General features: G+C 41.9%; 1 protein-coding gene across 2 annotated transcripts in view; it reads left to right on the forward strand.

Annotated features, from left to right (window-relative positions):
* CNST (consortin, connexin sorting protein) overlaps positions 1–18,767 on the forward strand; it is a 139,069-nt gene extending 120,302 nt beyond the window's left edge. For both annotated transcript variants that reach the window (XM_083176248.1, XM_083176249.1), the window contains 2 exons: positions 13,637–13,772; positions 17,232–18,767. In XM_083176248.1, the coding sequence (XP_083032374.1) occupies positions 13,637–13,772; positions 17,232–17,437 (342 nt within the window). In that variant the 3' untranslated portion in view covers positions 17,438–18,767. The remainder of the gene's footprint in view (positions 1–13,636; positions 13,773–17,231) is intronic.
* Positions 18,768–19,116: the final 349 nt, after the last annotated feature.

Raw genomic sequence — 19,116 nt, forward strand, 5'->3', positions numbered from 1 at the left:
GGAGGGATTGTCATATTCTCAACAGCAATAGAGATATCAGGTTGGTAACTACTATTTATTGGTGGAAATATTTAATTCTGTTTTTGAAATATTAATTTTGAGGTGGCGAGATGACATCCAGAATGAAACCGCAGAAAGGCATTCAGAGACACGGCTCAATACAGATGGGGACAGGTCCGGGGAGGATAGGTAGAGCTGAATATCATCCGCATACAGATGATACTGAAATCCAAAAGAGCTGATTAGTTTGCCAAGAGATGAGGTATAGATTGAGAAAAGCAGAGGAGCTCCAACTGAAAGAGTTAGCGAAGAGGAGGTGGAATCAGAGAAACGAAGACTGAAGGAGCAGTTAGATAGGTAGGATGAGAACCAAGAGAGGGCTGTGTCTTTAAGACCTAGGGATTGTAGTGTTTGTATGAGAAGAGAGTGGTCGACAGTGTCAAAAGCAGCAGAGAGATCTAGAAGAATTTGTAGTGAATAGTGGCCTTTAGACTTAGCAGTGACCTGATTCACAACTTTAGTCAGTGTAAGAATCTTGAAAAAGTAAAATTCCTCTCGGTGCATCCTCAGATACATCATCAGGCACTCCATGGAAACTTGCCCAAACCCTATGACATAAGTAGGATCTGTCAGAGCATGGCCTCCTGTGTGTGTGGTTCAATGTCTTTTCATGCGTTCACCTTTTCCATCTCAACCTTTTGACCCTGTCGACCTTTGCCATGTCCTCCTTTTGGGGTAGACCTATTGACTGTTTATCTAGACACTGTATATCTAATAATTCACACCCATAATTAGTAATGCCAAGTCCTGTTGCAACATTACATCGATACCAAGAGAATACTGATCAGAATTGCATTAAAAGCCGTAAAGCCATTTTTGCTGCAGAAAACAATAAATACTCGATTAATCAATCTCAAAAAACTGTTTTTAGTACTGACAGTGCACCTACTAAATAATATTTGATGTATCTTTCTCAGAGTTTCCCAAACATTGCAAAATCATTCCAGATTTAAGGGGGGGTATTCAGTCCCGGGTCATGACTGTCGGTACGTCCCAACAGCCGTGACCCTGGCCCATTTGTGATTTGCCTGCCTACATGTAGGTAGAAGGGATTCAATGTCCCACCTCACGATCGGCAAAAAAGGGGGGCGTGTAAGCAGCCATGGATAGTCAAGATATGGCAGTGATTGCGAAAATCCACGACCGTTCTCAGCAAAATGGACCAACAGCATTTAAAGTCGGGCCCGTTCTGTCGATCTGTCTCTTCAATGCTGTCGGGAAAGACATCATTGAATAGGCTCCCGCCGTTATTTCCCCCTGTCGGAAATAGCATCTGGGACTGAATATTCCCCTAAATCACATGGAAAAAAGCATTTAAACATGGTCAAGAGGTTCAGCTAAACACTAAAATGTTGAATAAGTGACTCATTGTTAGTAGAAGGAATTCTAATAAGTATACATTAGCCGATATTGTCCATGAACTAAATCCTTAACGATTTCCCTTGAACTACTTGAAACTCCTGGACAAACATTATAGTGCATACACATCAAACAATATCGATGATGATATTGTTCAGTAGGAAGATCCAGAAGCAGGCTCTTGTTGACGATGTAGCATGGATTTTACTGCATGTATAGAGGGGGCACGCATAATTAACGATATAGGCCCTTATTCTGGTTGAATTTTGCAGCTTTGTGAGTCCCCCAGGCGCCGCCCGCATGGAGCAATCTTCTGCATGACTATGAATGGATTTTTAGCATAAACATACATTTGCAGGCTTGGGTGCAGGGGGAGAAATCATTTGATGGTCGGCGACCATCAAATGATTTCTCCAGCGCCAGCACCTCTGTGGTGTCTCAGATCTTCGAGCGCCCTGTGTGGGATGGCAGCTGACCTCCGCTGATGTCAGCTGCCCGTTTCTCCGAACATGCATCACCAGGTCATTTGCATGGGAACGCCAAGCATTTTCATGGGAACATCCAGGAAGCGCTGGGCGTTCCCATGGGCTATGCCTTCCCCGCCCCACACCTCCCGCCCACACTGTTTGGTGTGAGCGGGATGGCGAACATTTAGTTGGCCATTCCCGCTGGCACCCAGCGTCTGCACATGCGAAGAAATGCACCTGCGCAGACGCTGAACATCGGTCCCCCATGCAAATGTGCAGAGGACCGATGCAACTAGAGTAACCCCCATAGTGTGTATACACTAAACAATATGCACAGAAATATCATTAACAATATTCTTATCATGCATATTGCTTAGAATAATCGGCTAATGTGTACCCAGCTGTATTGGAAAAAATTCAGTGAACATTGTAATGCTCTATTAAAATGTAAAGAATTAGAACACCAAAGATTTCAGTGGGGTTTCGCTGTGTTTGATCTCTGGGCTTCTCAGATGACTGTATAAAAAAAAGATGTAAGTTTAAACCTATCGATATACTCTATAGCTTAATGTTGACTGATCTAACAAATAACAGATTGCTGAATAGTAAAAAAAAATAATTTTTTTTTATATTCAATTTTTATTAAAGCAAACAGCACACATAACAATGTCTATCACGCAATTCGTCGTAGGGTCTTTCAAAGGATAATTTGTTGTTTTCTACAATAAGATATTATGAGCACAGAACACAAGATTATGGCATTTTAAGTTGAATTGTGTTACCGCAGTCTCATGACTAGTCTTCCTTATAAACAGTACTATTTTTCTGGAAAAATAGGTTCAGGAACTCCAGGTCTGGGGGTGGATCAATGAAATAAAAAATAATATATATAATAAAGAGTGAGGGAGAGATAGATGTATATATTGTGTTTAGAAATAAAGGCACTCACAGGTGACTTTAAAATAAAATTTATCTTATGAAAAGTACATTTTTAGTTCCTGATGATGTCATATTTAATTAGTGGTTCAGGAACTGAGTTCCTGCTGGTTCCTACTGAAAAATAGCACTGCTTATAAAGCCAAGTGGCTGTGGCATTGATGCAGTTATGTACACAAGGATTTACACAACATTGCAGCACCAGTGTAGGAAGTACAGTACTGTACCTACGCTGATCACTGACAGGTAAATGAAGGGACTAATACAGTTTAGAGTGGAATGTACTTCCTTATTGGTTTATGCTTAATCATTCCAACCCAATTCTTCAGAATGAGGGCAGACTGCAGGCAATAAACTTTGTAACCATTTAATGACCATGTTGTTTGTAAAGCATACACCCAAAGATGGAGTTTTAGGTCTGTCTTAAGGAAGATAAGAATAAAGGAGGTCTCCAGTGCTGTACTTTAGTTCTTTTTTGTACTAATCACTCAATATTCGGTACTTGTTTCCTAGCACGGCCACACCGATTTACATCGGGGTGGTCGTGTCGGAAAAATCGGGTCGATCGCATCGCATGCGATTTGGTCGCATGCGATGCGATCGACGCGACCGACCGATTTTCGACCCGATTTTTTTTTTGAATGAAATGTAAATCGGGTCCCTGGGACCCGATTTTACATTGGATTCAATGTAAAATATTCCCAACCCCCCCAAATTTAACGGCGTACACCCACCCCACGATAGACGCCAACCCGAAGCGTGGCGAGCGCAGCGGTGCGCGTCCTCCGACCTTTTCATTCCCCTACTATCCACGTCGGCGTGGAGTTGAGAATAGAATAGTGTGGCGAGCCACCGAGCCCGAAGCGTGGCGAGCGACGCTTCGGGCTCGGTGACTCGCTGCGCTCGCCACACTATTCTATTCTCAACTCCACGCCGACGTGGATAGTAGGGGAATGAAAAGGTCGGAGGACGCGCACCGCCGCCCCTCGCGGGCTCGCTGCGCTCGCCACGCTTCGGGTTGGCGTCTATCGTGGGGTGACGACGGGGACATCTATAATGTGAAATGGGTCATATTGGCCCATTTCACATTTTTCACATTTTCTCACTATTTCAATGTTAAAAAATATTTTAACATTGAAGCCTATGGAAAAATCGGGGGCATCGCGTCGGGACCAATGTTAATGGTCCCGACCGACGCGATGCCCCCGATATTTTACCTTTCCCGACACGATTTCAATGTTAAAATATTTTTTAACATTGAAGCCTATGGAAATATCGGGGGCATCGCGTCGGTCGCGTCGGGACCAATGTTAATGGTCCCGACCGACGCGATGCCCCCGATATTGTGTCCTAGCCGGCAAAATGGACCTGATTTCAAAGGAAATCGGGTCCATCGTATGGATCGTGTACCTTAACTTAAAGGTACACGATCCATAAGATTGTGGCCGTGCTAGGAAACAAGTACCCAATATTCATTTAAATATGAGTGCTCTCTTTTTAATCACTTATAAAATACATAGCTACATAATAAAGAAGATGCAGATGGGATCATTGAGTGAAACCTTTCAATTCTATTTGCATTGATCTTTCTAGAAGAGTGCAACGCAAAACCTTTCATGAACTCCTGAATGCCGTTAACAATTTATCCCAAAGTAAAGGAAATAAAACCCTTTATGACTCCTGAAATGGTAATTAGATATATTTTATGGATCAAAGGCACTCATAATTGCCTCTACTAATTACAGGTACAGATAAATTATTGTATTTTTTTTTTCCATTATGTTACTGTTTTAAATGTGCCATTACTGCATTAATGTTGTACTGAACTAAACAGCTTAACTTCCATTGCAAAAAGGAGCCTTACATCATCTGAACAGTCTTCGGTACTTGTTTCCTAGCACGGCCACAATCGCGGGCATCGTGTGCCTTAACTTTAAGGCACACGATGCCCGCGATTTCCCCATAGGCTTCAATGTTAAAATATTTTAACATTAAAGCCTATGCGCGTCCGACGCGATGCCCCCGATTTCTCCATAGGCTTCAATGTTAAAATATTTTAACATTGAAGCCTATGCGATGGACCCGATTTGTCCATAGGCTTCAATGTTAAAATATTTTAGCATTGAAAATGAGTGCATTTAACATAGGAAAAAATGGGAAATGGCCCAATATGGGCCATTTCTCATTGGGTATGGCCCCGGCATATGTGTGTAAAAAATAATGGCCCCCCATTGTGACCGCCACCCCCACGATTGACGCGAACCCGAAGCGTGGCGAGCGCAGCGAGCCCGCGAGGGGCGGCGGTGCGCGTCCTCCGACCTTTTCATTCCCCTACTATCCACGTCGGCATGGAGTTGAGAATATAAAGTGTGGCGAGCGTAGCGAGCCACTGAGCCCGAAGCGTGGCGAGCGCAGCGTTACCTGTCAAGCCCACGAGGGGCATCCCTCGCGGGCTTACACACATGCCGGGGCCATAGCCAATGAGAAATGGCCCATATTGGGCCATTTACCTTTTTTTTCTATGTTAAATGTACTCAGTTTCAATGTTAAAATAATTTAACATTAAAGCATATGGAGACCCGATTTCTCCATAGGCTTCAATGTTAAATTATTTTAACATTGAAGCCTATGGAGAAATCGGGTACATCGCGTCGGTCGCGTCGTGTGCGTTTTGGTATGCACCTGACGCGACCGACGCGATTTTTTCCGACACGACCACCACGATATAAATCGTGGTGGCCGTGCTAGGAAACAAGTACCCAGTCTTCAATAACAGTTCATGTCCAATATTCTCTTTATGTTGCTGGCACCTTGGGCTGTAGTTACATCTTCCTCGCTGTCAGCCACTAGAGGGCACCTAATGGAGCTATCCAGTGGTTCTCAAACTCTGTCCTCAGGACCCCACACAGTGCATGTTTTCCAGGTTACTCGACAGGTGCACTTATTACGGACTGACACTTTAAAAGATCTACTGGTGGGGTTAATTATTTTACTTGATTCTTTGAGGAGACCTGCAAAACATGCACTGTGTGGGGTCCCGGAAACCAACTTTGAGAACCTGTGAGCTATTCAAACGTAGCTCCGTTCGGGAGCATCTGGCTGTCAGTGCTGTCATTACAGCTCACAGCCCAGGGGTGATCTATGTATTAATCAGGTCTCTGTTCAAGTAAGTAATTCTAGTTTACCTAACCCCAATTTATTCCTATTAATAAGGTTGCCACCTTATCCCACATTCCATGTCGCTTTTAAAAAGACATGTCTATCATGGATTAGAGACTTCTACCCCTTTTCCAACAAAATGTGGTTTTGATCATAGATCCAGCCAGTGTTGCACCCGAGTCAGACATCGCTCCACGACAGGCTGGACCTAGCATATTGACAGGTAGACCCCTTTCATACTAAACCCATGTACAGTCTTCCCTGTTCTGCCTTTGTTTGGAGAGGACATTTCCAAGCACTGATAATCAGGCTCTCTGTATAATTTTATAGCAGGCCCTGGATTGCGTTCACACCACCGATCTTGGATTCCGGGGTAATTTATATCTGATCTGTTCACATCAAAGTTCAACCCAGGTTTCCCTGGAAATAACTTGGGTTAAAAAAAAAATTGGTAGGAAAGAAGTATTCTACAATGCTAATGCTAGACTGTGGATTTTAGGCATGAGGACATAATTAGGAGGCTTAGTATAATCAAAACAAATAAATCCCCAGGGCCTGACGAGATCCATCCGAGGGTACTCAGGGAATCAAGGGAGGAACTAGCCATCCCCCTGCATCGCATCTTTAACAAATCACTTTCAACAGGCAAAGTACCAAAGGACAGAGGTTGTGCCAATATTCAAGAAAGGAAAAAAGAGGACCCTGCAAATTACAGACCAATAAGTTTAACATCAATAGTGGGTAAAATATTCGAAGGTTTTTTAAGGGATAGTATTTTAGAATATTTGGACGAACATCATATACTTAGCAGGAACCAGCATGGGTTCACAAAAAATCGTTCATGTCAAACTAATCTGGTCGCTTTCTATGAGGAGGTTAGCAGAGACCTTGACGAAGGAAACGCTGTGGATGTGATGATAACTAAAATAAGAGACATGGGACTGGGGGAAAATATATGCAGATGGGTGGGAAACTGGCTGTGTAACAGGGAGCAGAGAATAGTGGTAAATGGAGCACTATCTGAGACACTACTTGTACTAAGTGGAGTGCCTCAAGGTTCAGTCTTGGGACCCATATTGTTTAACATTTTTATCAACGATATAGGGGCGGGATTGCTCAGTAACATAAGCACCTTTGCAGATGATACAAAATTAATTAAAGTCATTAAATCAGAGGATGATGTCACATCACTTCAAAGTGATCTCGCATCGCTGGAGAAATGGGCAAAAAAATGGAAAATGAAGTTCAATGTGGACAAATGTAAGGTCATGCACCTGGGGAGACACAACAAGGGTGCTAACTATAAGTTAAACGGGGTAGAATTAGGGCAGTCTGTACTTGAAAAGGATTTAGGGGTCCTTTTAGACAATAACCTGGGATGTAGCGCCCAATGTAACGAAGCAGTGAAGAAGGCAAACAAAATGCTTGCATGCATTAAAAGAGGCATGGAATCTCGAGACTCAAAAGTGATAATGCCACTATACAAATCCTTGGTCAGGCCTCACCTTGAATACGGAGTGCAGTTCTGGGCACCGCACTACAAAAAAGACATCACAGAAATGGAAAAAATCCAAAGAAGAGCAACAAAGCTTATAAGAGGAATGAAAGTCCTACCCTACGAGGAAAGATTATCAGAATTGGGGCTATTTACATTAGAAAAGCGTAGATTAAGGGGAGACATGATTACCATGTATAAGTACATTAGAGGACAATATAAGGAATTGTCACAGACCATATTTACCACAAGAAATGAGACTAGGACCAGGGGCCATGAGTATAGATTAGATGAAAAAAGATTTTGTACGGTTGGAAGAAGGAAATTCTTTACAGTCAGAGCAATAAAACTTTGGAACTCTCTGCCAAAGGAGGTGGTTTCAGCATCGACAATAAATTCGTTCAAATCAAGGTTGGACGAACACTTACTGGCTAAAAATATCCAGGGCTACTCAAAATAAATCAGGGAAACAAATGTAACAACTAATATAAGGATATCAAGGGAGAATTAGCTTAATCAGGTTGAACTCGATGGATGGAAGTCTTTATTCAACCTTACCTTCTATGTAACTCTGTAACTATGTAGACGTTCATTACATCCATTCATGGTATATGGTCATTAGGGCGACAGTATTAAGGTCCCAATGTATGTCAAACTTTATTGAGCCAATGACCCATACCCTCATTCATTAGCTGCTTCTACTACAGTATATCAACTACTACTTCAAAGGGCAACTTGCTCCCCTCCTCTCCCTAAAGTAAATACTGCGGTTCGATTCACCTAGCTCCAGGATCTAACATGTGCAGAGTTACATTTAGATGAGTTGGTACTTATGTATTATCTGGGCTCCCATGTTAAATGCACCCCATTTTTTCATACCCCTACTATCCAACTACGCATGGAGTTGATTTTATATAGTGTGGCGAGCGCAGCGAGCCACCTTGCCCGAAGCGTGGTGAGTGGACGCGGTCTCATTAGAAAAAACGTGAGCCCAGATATTACATAAGTACCGATGAGTTATTTTATTTCTGTGCAGAGTAAATACTGGGTGCTTTATTTGTATACTGCAAAATAGATATCAGTTTGAAGTACAAACCCCACCCAATCTATCGCTATGCACATGTTACATCTTATGCAAATACAAATTATAAAACCTTAAATATGGCATTTCCCCCCATTTCTGATACGCTGATTAGTTCCAGCTTTTATCAAATAAAAAAAGCAACAGATCAAATAAACGTTCATCATTCCATGACAAATCAGACTGTAGACATCATGCGAAAAAACCAGATACGCATTATGATATCATTTATAGAAAAAAGAGAAACAGATGTGTAATACCTCCAGGGTAATTACCAGGCGCTGCGTAGGGCTTCATTCAAATCAAGCAGCAGTTTGATTAAGGGGTAGTCAGTCCCTGGGGTAAAAACAAGAAGAAAAGGAATTTTAAACTGCGCTTTTGAGGAAGGAGATGACACAATCACTTCAAACAATTTAATAAAAATTAATAATAACATTTTAAAGAACAACTTTGAAAAGAATATGTATAATACATAATACACATATGATTATACTTTGTGTATAAATGGTGCAAGCCTTAGTATATCTCCCTTTTGGATGTACACTACAAGTACACTACATAGTCAGTATTGCAATTGATGAAACTTCACAAATTGATAACTGCATCGATTCCTGGTACTATTTCTGTTTTTCGTACTTGCCGACATGTGGTGCAACATTTGTGGAAACCTTTTGCTGGTGTTAACCATGTGCTTTTATCGGTGGCTTCAGAGGGAATTGATTTAAAAAACTGGGGGCCAAGATGTTTTTTAATTTTCCACACTATCCCCATCCATCCAAAGGGGAGATTTACTAAGGCTTCCACCATTTATACACCATTTATACACCAATCAAAGTATAATCAGATGTGTATTATGTATTATACATATTCTTTTTAAATTTGTTCTTTTTAATAATTTTTATTAAATTGTTTGAACTGATTGTGTCATCTCCTTCCTCAAAAGCGCAGTTCAAAATTCTTTTTCTTCACGATATCAGTTGTGACCAAGTATTGGCAAGACCAGCTAAACCTAGCAATGAGAGCACGCTGCATACCGTACATGCTGAAATGGAATAATCAATGTATCAAAAGCATTAACTATACATAATATATTTCTACATTACTAAACATTCCACCAGAGATTTGAAATACTGGTCACTAAAAGGTGTTTAAACCTTGCTACTAACACAAGTAAATAGGATTACTTTGAGTACAGCTGAATTGATCCCACTCATAAATAGCCTGCTCTGCTAGTAGGCTGAACAAAATCAAAACAAATACTTAGAATATTAACATAACATCTCCAAATGTAAATCATATTAACCATGTGGAATAACCACCTGATATCACTCCTATGCTTTTTAAATTCTAGGTACTAATTAGCACTTTCAGAAGCCTATCAACTTCAAATGTGCCATGGATTCTTGCAGACCATAAACCATACCTCCCAACTTTTGACCTTAACAAATAGGGACACTCGCGCGGCGAAGCAGCGCGAGCGCCCGAAAAGGGGGTGGGGCGTATGCAAATGAGGGCGCGGCTTATGCTAATTAGCCGCAACCTCATTTTCATACGAGAATAGATGCTGTGCGCATGCGCACAGCGTCTATTCTACTAGATTGGGGGGTCTCCCAACTGCCACCCCCCGCAGCGGGACAATGCCTGGTGGGACAGCGGGACAGGACCCGAAAATCGGGACTGTCCCTCTAAAATCGTGACAGTTGGGAGGTATGCATAAACAAAGCTTAGGAATAAGCTTTTGTAATAGAAAATAAAAGCCAAATAATTTCCATAACATCTTGCTTCACTTTAGTGAGTGTTTTAGTGAGTGTTTTATAAAAGAAGCACCTTTTTAATGTCAGAAAATGTACTTGTACATATTACACATTTTACTACATGCATATATCTCCTATTATGTTAAAGCAGACTGAATTGGTGGGGGCATGGACTCCGCAAGACAATGTTCATTCAGCACAGGATGTTGGCTCTTATCACCATAAATGTAGTGTTAGGAATCTGAACTACAAATTGGCTGGTACTAAATCTCTGCTCAGAATAGCGGTTTTTCATTTCATTCCACATATGCTCGAATGGATTCAGGGCTAATGAGTGAGGAGACTGCTGCATTAAGCGGTATTAACTGCCATGTTCCTGGAACCAGTCCAGGACATTCCCAGCCTTGTGTCACAGTGCATTATCTTCCCGGATACACTTATTTGCAGTCGGGTACACTGCTGTCATTAAGCGCTGCGCATAAAACTCAGTGTTCCAATATCCTGGTTTTTACACACAACCTATTTATTTCTTGCTAGTTATTTATATAGTGCACACCTATTCCGCAGCACTTTACAGAGAATAGAACATTCACATCAGCTTACAACCATTTAACCTACCACCTGTACACGTCCACACATTCATTTTAGGGTTATTTTTGTTGGGAGCCATTTAACCTAACAGTATTTTTTGGGATTGTGGGAGGAAACCGGAGTACCCGGAGGAAACCCACACATGCATGCGGAGAATATACAAACTCTACTTATTTCATTGATGTGGTGTATATGCCACAACCAAACTGGCTTGTTCATTTCCGTCAAAATTGGTCTGGCTTTGGTTTAGTTTTTCCATTTCCTGCTCTTTTCAGTGCAGAATTCATCACTGTAGAAAATGTATTAAAATACACAATTGTTAAGTGTATCCATTACTGAAAAGAACGGATCTCTGATGGATCAGCAGTTGCCGTGTCACAATGGTTTTAGTGCAGGCACTGTTGAAACCTTCATTGAGCATAATTTTTATCAACCGCCAGTAGCAAACTATTTAGGTGTGTGTGTGTGTGTGTGTGTGTCTTTGTTTGTCTGTCTAGATCAGGCATGTCCAAACTATGGCCCTCCCAGCTGTTGTGAAACTACACATCCCAGCATGACTTGCAATAGTTTTAGCATTTCCAAATAGCAAAACTGCGGCAAGGCATGATGGGACTTGTAGTTTTACAACAGCTGGAGGGTCATAGTTTGGACATGCCTGGTCTAGAGTCTATAAGTAGCTGTCATTGTTTTGATCCCTAAATATTAGAGCAAACATTCTGATTGGATGACTAAATATACAGTTTGTTCAATTGCACTCTTCAGTGCCATGCAACTTTACTAGAAATAGAATATTGGAACATGTGACTTTTTATTGCTGTGCTTGAAAATACGATCATGATAGCACGCTAAACCCACTAGATTATAAATTGGCTGTGACTTCAAATACTGTGTCATCTAGAACTACTTTTCAAAGCCACGTTGCCTGGTTGCTGCACTTGTGATCGTTTAGAAAAGTCCAGTCTATTTAAAATAAGGTATTGATGCTAATTCAGTCTTGCACCATCTCAAAGTTTTTGTATTCTGAATTCTCACTCAGAGAAGGTGCAGCCAATCGGAAAAACCAGTATACTGCAGAGTTGCCGACCCTCCCGGAATTTGCGGGAGTCTCCCGAAAATCGGGTCCTTCCTCCCGGCCCCCGGAAGGGTGGGCAACCCTCCCGGAATCAAGGGGACCCCCACTGAGCCCCCCGATTGCGGCATTTATATGCCGCAGTCCGCGGGTCTCAGGGGAGGGGGCGGAGCTAAAAGACACAATCGTGTCGTTTTAGCCCCGCCCCCTCCATGGATATCAGTTATTCCGTCTATTTGTTGTAATGGGGGCGGGGCTTAACAACGTCACTGTTAAGTCCCGCCCCCAAAACTCATAATGCGAGATTCCTCTCCGGGCTTCTCCCGGAGAGGATTTTTTGAAAGTCGGCAACCCTGGTATACTGCAGTTAATTTGTTTCATGAAAAGGAGAACCTCACATCCTGTATATTGCTGATGAGCGTACTGTAGTATATCAGAAGAATGATAATAGTGACACGGGTGTCAGGGGAGGGCTACCAGTCTCCACAGCCAGTTCTATGAACAGTAAAACAGTATTTAAATTGGGTCACACCGCCACTTCGAGTTAATGCCAGACTCGGTGCGGAAGGATCCCCAAAACACAAGTCGAGAGACCTGGCAGTCCAGCTTAGGTAGGGATTTGGACATGGGAATGACACAGGTGTGCAAACAATTTAAAAAAGTGGGCAACTGGGCAAAGTCATGCAGCTCTGCAGGTTGGGCAGATGTAGTGTGCAGAGAGATTTGGGTGGGGTGCATACCTCCCATCTGTCCCTCTTTCCGCAGGAAATTCACGTTTTTCAGGGACGTTCTTGCGTCCCGCCCGTGGGGCTGCCAGTGTCCCGCGTCCATTTAGTGCTGATGAGGGATGGAAAAGGGGTGTGTGGCCTTGGGAAGCGTCATCCTGTAAGGTCATGCCCCTTTTCTGAGGCCACGTCCCATTTTTGGGCACTGGGCTGTCCCGTTTCTGAAAGTCCACAAGTTGGGAGGTATGGGGGTGTGTTTAAACAAAAATCAAATTTGCAGTGTAAAAATAAAGCTGCGTCATATTTATGGGCTACATGCAAAAGCAGTATTTACCCTGCACAGAAACTATATAAATTAATTTTGCCCCCGCTTGCTTTGTATTCCAGACACAAAGGGTGGGGGGGGGGGGGGGTGTCTGAGAACTCTAGTGCTCAGGATCCTAAGACTATATGGCAGGCAGAGAGGAGGAGGCCTGGATGGAGGAGGCTGCACATGGGCCTCCTCCTCTCTTAAAGTGCCCCTGGTACCCAGCTTAATTTCTAACCAAGATCCCTGCTGTGGCAGTTGGTTACCAGTAGAACTGGCAGCACAATTGTACTGCAAACTGAAGCCCTCAAAGTTCAATGTGAACATCTCTAACCAGAACCCTGCTCTACTCTATTCAGCATCTTCCGCTACATAATTCAAATTGCAATGATGAATCCTGTCATATACAGTGCTGTCTTGTTTTGTTGATAGATTTTCTCCCATATTTATTTTACAGTTGAACTTTACACATGTTTACAATGCTTTAACTCTGCTGTGACTTGGAGCCTTGTGTATGTACATTTTTAGCAACATTGAAAGAAATGTTATTCAAGCTAGTTAAAAACGATCATTTAAAATTTCATAAATGTTCCAATTATAACCTTGTATAATATTATTTTTGTAATCTGTTAGGTCAGTCCTGCAGAAGGTCTGGTGTCCATACTAAAGAAGCGCAGTGAAAGCGAGGGGGAGAAGCTTGCCCAGTCATTGCAGAAACAGGCAAAGAGGAAAGTGCGATTTCAGGAAACAGAAGATGCTCTCGACCAAGGTATGAGTCCACCTTTATTACACTAAAGATTTACAGTAGGGGGGTATCGTATTAGCAGTGCTTCACCGCTGCTAATAGGTTTGCCGCGGGCTATCCTATTAGCCCCGATGCAGGAGACCTTTTGCTCGATTGCTGTTATCAGGTATTATGCTTAATCAGATATTATGCTTTATCGGGTATTGATTATTGGGTAACCGATACTGTTACCTTTGAGTAACGGCTCATCGGGTATCCCGATGACCAGCTGCCAGGACCTGCGATAACATGCACAGCACAGCCCCATGTGTTTTCACCCAATCACGGGTCCATTTTCAGACGCTAATTGGGCGATGTGATAATGACCATAAATTGTGAAAACCGACTTTTTTTATCATCCGAATGGTAATGGGGCTAATAGGATATCGCCCTTGTGGGTATATTTACAAAGTCTCAGGTTGTAAAACCCAGTTTTTCTGACTGTGCTTATGCCCGATATTTATAAATGATGATCCTGCATTACACATGTATTTGGGAACTGTTTCACAGATATTTATTCTATACAATTAGCAAATTGGTGAGCTACTGTACTTCTAAAGGGAAAAAAAAGCTAAAGTCCACTATACAATGATGATAATGCCTGAACGTCATAATGAGCTGTACCATACACCCCTGAGTCTGTCATGCATAGTTTGAGGCTTATCCATGGAAGCTGATTTCTCCCCATATTTACTTTCCCACACATAACCTTTCCCTGACTCAGAGCTGGATTAAGGCTATGGAGGGCCTGGGTTACTTATGACAGGGGGGCCCTGAGGTCTAAAATAAAATCATAGTAGAAATGTGTGTGTGTGTGTGTGTGTGTGTGTGTGTGTGTGTGTGTGTGTATATACACTTATTTTATTATTTTATGAGATCCTGCGCAACCCAGAAATTTTGCTAATGCTGATTCAATTTAATATAATAGTTTAATACTGCAGTGCCATGCATGGGCTGGAATCATTTGGATGCCAGCAGTCAGAATACCAATTCAGACATCCCAATTATAAGTATGCAAGGCAGGTCAGCATTAGGCTGGGAGGGGATTAGATTAAGGCTATGGGGAGGAGGGTTTGGCACTTAGAAGAGGGGTTGCTATTAGCTTGTGGGCATGAAGATTAGGGTTAGATACAAGTGAGAAGAGTTAAGGGGCCCATACACGGTCCGTTTAACGGATCTGTTTGGGTCTTAATTAGCACGCTTCGCATCGGATCGCATGCCTAGTGCATGTGGTGTGCATGCAATGCGATCCGATGCGAAGTTTAGCTACTACAAAAAGTATGTGCAGCACATACTTTTTGTACCGTACTATGTGATGCGCGGGAGCGCGCATCGCATAGTACAGAACGGACGGTCCGGGAACGGACCGTCTATGGGCACCTTTAGTATTAGGCTGAAGGGAGGGGTAGGGATTCCATGCATCGGGATGCTGGAGTTAGTATTCTGACTGCCGGCATCATCACCACCGGTCATCTGCATGCATTTCCTAAATACATATACATACATACATACATACATACATACATACATACATACGCACACATATACAATGCATACACACCTGGAGAGTCAGCCTCACTCGGCCAGCCCAACAGCATTTCCGTCTTGCAGGCCCATGTGGTGAGTAGAGAGAGAGGGGAGCTGCCTGAGAGCTGAGGAGCTGTGCGCTGCAGCGCCACCTACATACAGCTCTTAGCATTACATACACAGTGGCCTCCCTGTATTCCTCATCGCTCTACTCTATATAAAAAACTGGATTTATTGACCCACAATTGCCTTTTGTGCATGTATGAGCAGTGACTGTGCATGTGCAAAGCACAATCTAACAATGGCTCACCATTGATGGATCCCCTTCTTATAACTAAACCATTGACAGTGGAGCTGTCGATGGTCACCACAAAATGAAAGGTCTTTCCAATCAGATCGATAGACAGGAAGATAAGAAAGCAGTAGAGAAGATGGTGCTCTCTAGTGATTGAAGTACAGGTGAGGGAAATATCCCAGTAAAGTGCACATGAACCAGAGGTGAAGCTGATCAGAATGTTCCTTTTATGTATCCCTCCTGTGCAGAATTTGAGTAAGTTTGCGGAAATCCTAGATGTAGAGAAAATTTGACATCAATAAAGGGTTTTCAGTAGATAAACATACATAAATCAGTTAGTGGTTCCCAAACTTTTCTGAGTTTATTACCCAGTTTATTTTATCCCTATTTCCAATTGTAAAGTGCAACGGAACTTGCTGCTCTGTATAAGAAGCTGTTAATAAATAAATGTCTTCCTTAGACGCCATATTGTCCACATATTTTATGATGGGAAGCTGCAAGCACTGTTTTTGCCTACTGCATTATCCACAAATACCCTTAAGAACCCTAAAGTGTTCATACACTGCTGTGACTTCTCACAGCAGTGTATGGCCATCCTATCCCTCTTGAGCCACCCAGGACCTATATATCACATGCAACCCCATTCCCCGCTGCTGGAGGTTGGACATGCGGCTGGACTGACCTCCCATGTGCACGGGACCGCACATCGGATTGGTTGTCAACTACATTAGATTTGGCAACTTTTTACCCCATCTCTCTGCACAATCTGTGGGAAATGGGTAAAAAGTGGCCATTCTCTATGGATTCAGTATTGAATCCCGGTGGTCGGGATCCCGGCGTTCAGAATCCCGACAGCCGAAATGCCGACAAGGGGGGGACGTGGATCGCCCCCCCTTGCGGGCTCGCTGCGCTCGCCACGCAGCGGGCCCAGTGCCTCGCTACCCTCGGCACGCTATTTTATTCTCCCTCCAGGGGTGTCGTGGACACCCCAGGAGGGAGAAAGTGTCGGCATTTCGGCGGTCGGGATTCCGGCGTCGGGATTCTGAACGCCGGGATCCCGACCGCCGGGATCTTAACTGCATCCCTTCTCTATAAAGACTCTGGCTCAGTAAGTCAATACCTGAATCTAAAGCAATAAATGAGAAACAACGCCATCTTGTGTAGGCTTGCTAGGTGTAAAAGATTAATAAGATATAAGACGTATTCGGTCTACAGTATTTCGACCATGTTATGGTCAACAGTAACGGCACAAACAATCACTTAGGTCCACAGGAACGTGATCAACAGACACAAGGTCGACATACGTCCTGTGACGGTGAGGATTCCCCCAGAACGTTGAATAGAGCGAGCGGCCGGCGAGGGGGTTAAACAGTGAGGATCGCGGGTTCTCTGTGATCCTCGCTGTTTAACCCCCTTGCCGGCTGCGGCGGCCATCATTAAATACAGGCCATTGTATGATACATTTAAGACTGAGGTCCATAGAAAAACAAGAAAACAAACACAATATGTTCATTTGGGTGATGAATCTAAACATGTAATGAAATGAATCATGATTGTGTTCAGTATATAATAAATGAATTTGCACTGCCAATTATCTTCAATTTTTTTATTTCTTTCTGCAGAAGAAATTGGTGGAGGCTCCTGCATCTTGCTTGTAGCGCTATGCATTGTAACTGTGTTTCTTAGCATTGGAGGAACTGCAGTATACTGCACATTTGGCGATATGGAGTCATCTATATGTAAAGATTTTGCTGCAAACATGGACTTCTACTACACTCAAGCTGTACAGGGAATGGAAGCGTTAAGGCACTGGCTGTTTGTCACATAGCGGACAAGGTTTCGGTCTGTCTTCTGATGTAGCATTTGACTACTACCAAACATTGAAATAAATTACATTTGTGGGTTAAATTGTAATTTGAAAACCTTGCAAAAGAAGAAAAAGTTTATGGTCAAATATTTAAGATGAATATTAAGAACACAAAACAATATAGTGATGTGTGGTGACAAAATGTCTCCAAAATGGCACAGAAATGTTCCATAGCCACTAATGGAACCACTAAATATATAAAATCCACTTAATGTTTTTACAGCTCAAGGCATTCATTTTTTTTAAAGCTACAGTGGAGTATGTTTTTAAATTTGGAACTCATTGTTTTTATGCTTTTTATTTATTTGCGTGTTGTGTAACTTTTAATTTCTGTTTTGTGACTGTTTGAGCGTCTGTGGTCTGATCACTGAAACAGAAAAATATTCTGCCCACAACACAAAAATATTGTCTCCTCTGTTAATTTATGTCCTTTTTATTGTCACTGGTTGCACAGTTATATGCTTTGGAAATACTAAGGCAATGCTATTTTTATTTTTGTATAGGTACAATATGGCTTCTAAATATATTGTAAGCATTTTTGTTTCCAAAGCCACAACATGCTTTTCCTATAAAACATAGAAACCCAGATTCATTTTTGTAGCCAGTTGTGCTACCAGGCATTGAGGGCAATATTTCTTTCTGTACACGTTAGTACTGGCTGGCCCAGTACCATATTCCTGTTAGAACTTATTTATTTATTTTTTTGATCAGTGTAAAGGGAATTTTCAGACTTTTTTGATGTGCAATGATTTTCTGTTTACTACCTTAATGTTTATAATTGAGGAGTCTTGCGTCATTGTAGTATGATTTTTCTACTCTTCCGATCAATCTGTGTGTTGTGGTTTGTTTTTTCCCCCAGCTATTTGGGGGAAGGCGTGGGGTTCCTTATTTTAACGGCTTCAGGAAAGTATTGATTAATCAATGCACCAAAAGAGTCAAAACACATTTTTATAATCTATCTATAAAGAAAAAAAATAGTTTTAAATGAATAAGAAAAAAAATAGTGATGAAAGTAATTCAATAGGACTGAAAGAGTAAGAAATCATGAGGGCAATTTTAGCAGCAAACAATATTTTGCAATGACAAATGCTATCTAAGGAGGGCTTTAGAAGTCCCCTTCATTAAATGTATATTGCAATCATTATATACAAAGTACATACGGTTGCCCTTTGAGGGTAGATCTGTGTTTTTGGTCTTGCTAAAACCTTTATTTTCATTGTTGTCTCCAAGATCTGTGCATAAATGAATTTGCCCTTTCTGTCTTATAATTAAAAAGAAAAAGATATTTGAATTTATTGATTCCGTGTTTTCTTTTCTAATGCTCTGCTTATGTATCTGCTTTGTATCACTGGTTTGGACCACAGAGAAAAGAGTCCATACAGAGATTCAAAAAGTCCACACATTTTACACAGATTATATATCTTTTAATATCGTGAATCAATACTTCTGATGACCTGACATGCAAAACTGAACAAAAAAATCAAACAATTCCTTACACGGCATTCAGTGGAAAACAAAACATTAAATTGTAAAAACCTAATTTTATTATACCCCTTTCAGACCGCACTTTTTACCCGTTATTTTTCCGTTTTTTTTTTACCGTTTTAAAACAGTAATTTGTGCAGACTGAAAGGTTTTAC

This window comes from Crinia signifera, chromosome 3 (genome assembly GCF_055691185.1).
Source record: "Crinia signifera chromosome 3, ASM5569118v1, whole genome shotgun sequence".
Lineage (NCBI taxonomy): Eukaryota > Metazoa > Chordata > Amphibia > Anura > Myobatrachidae > Crinia > Crinia signifera.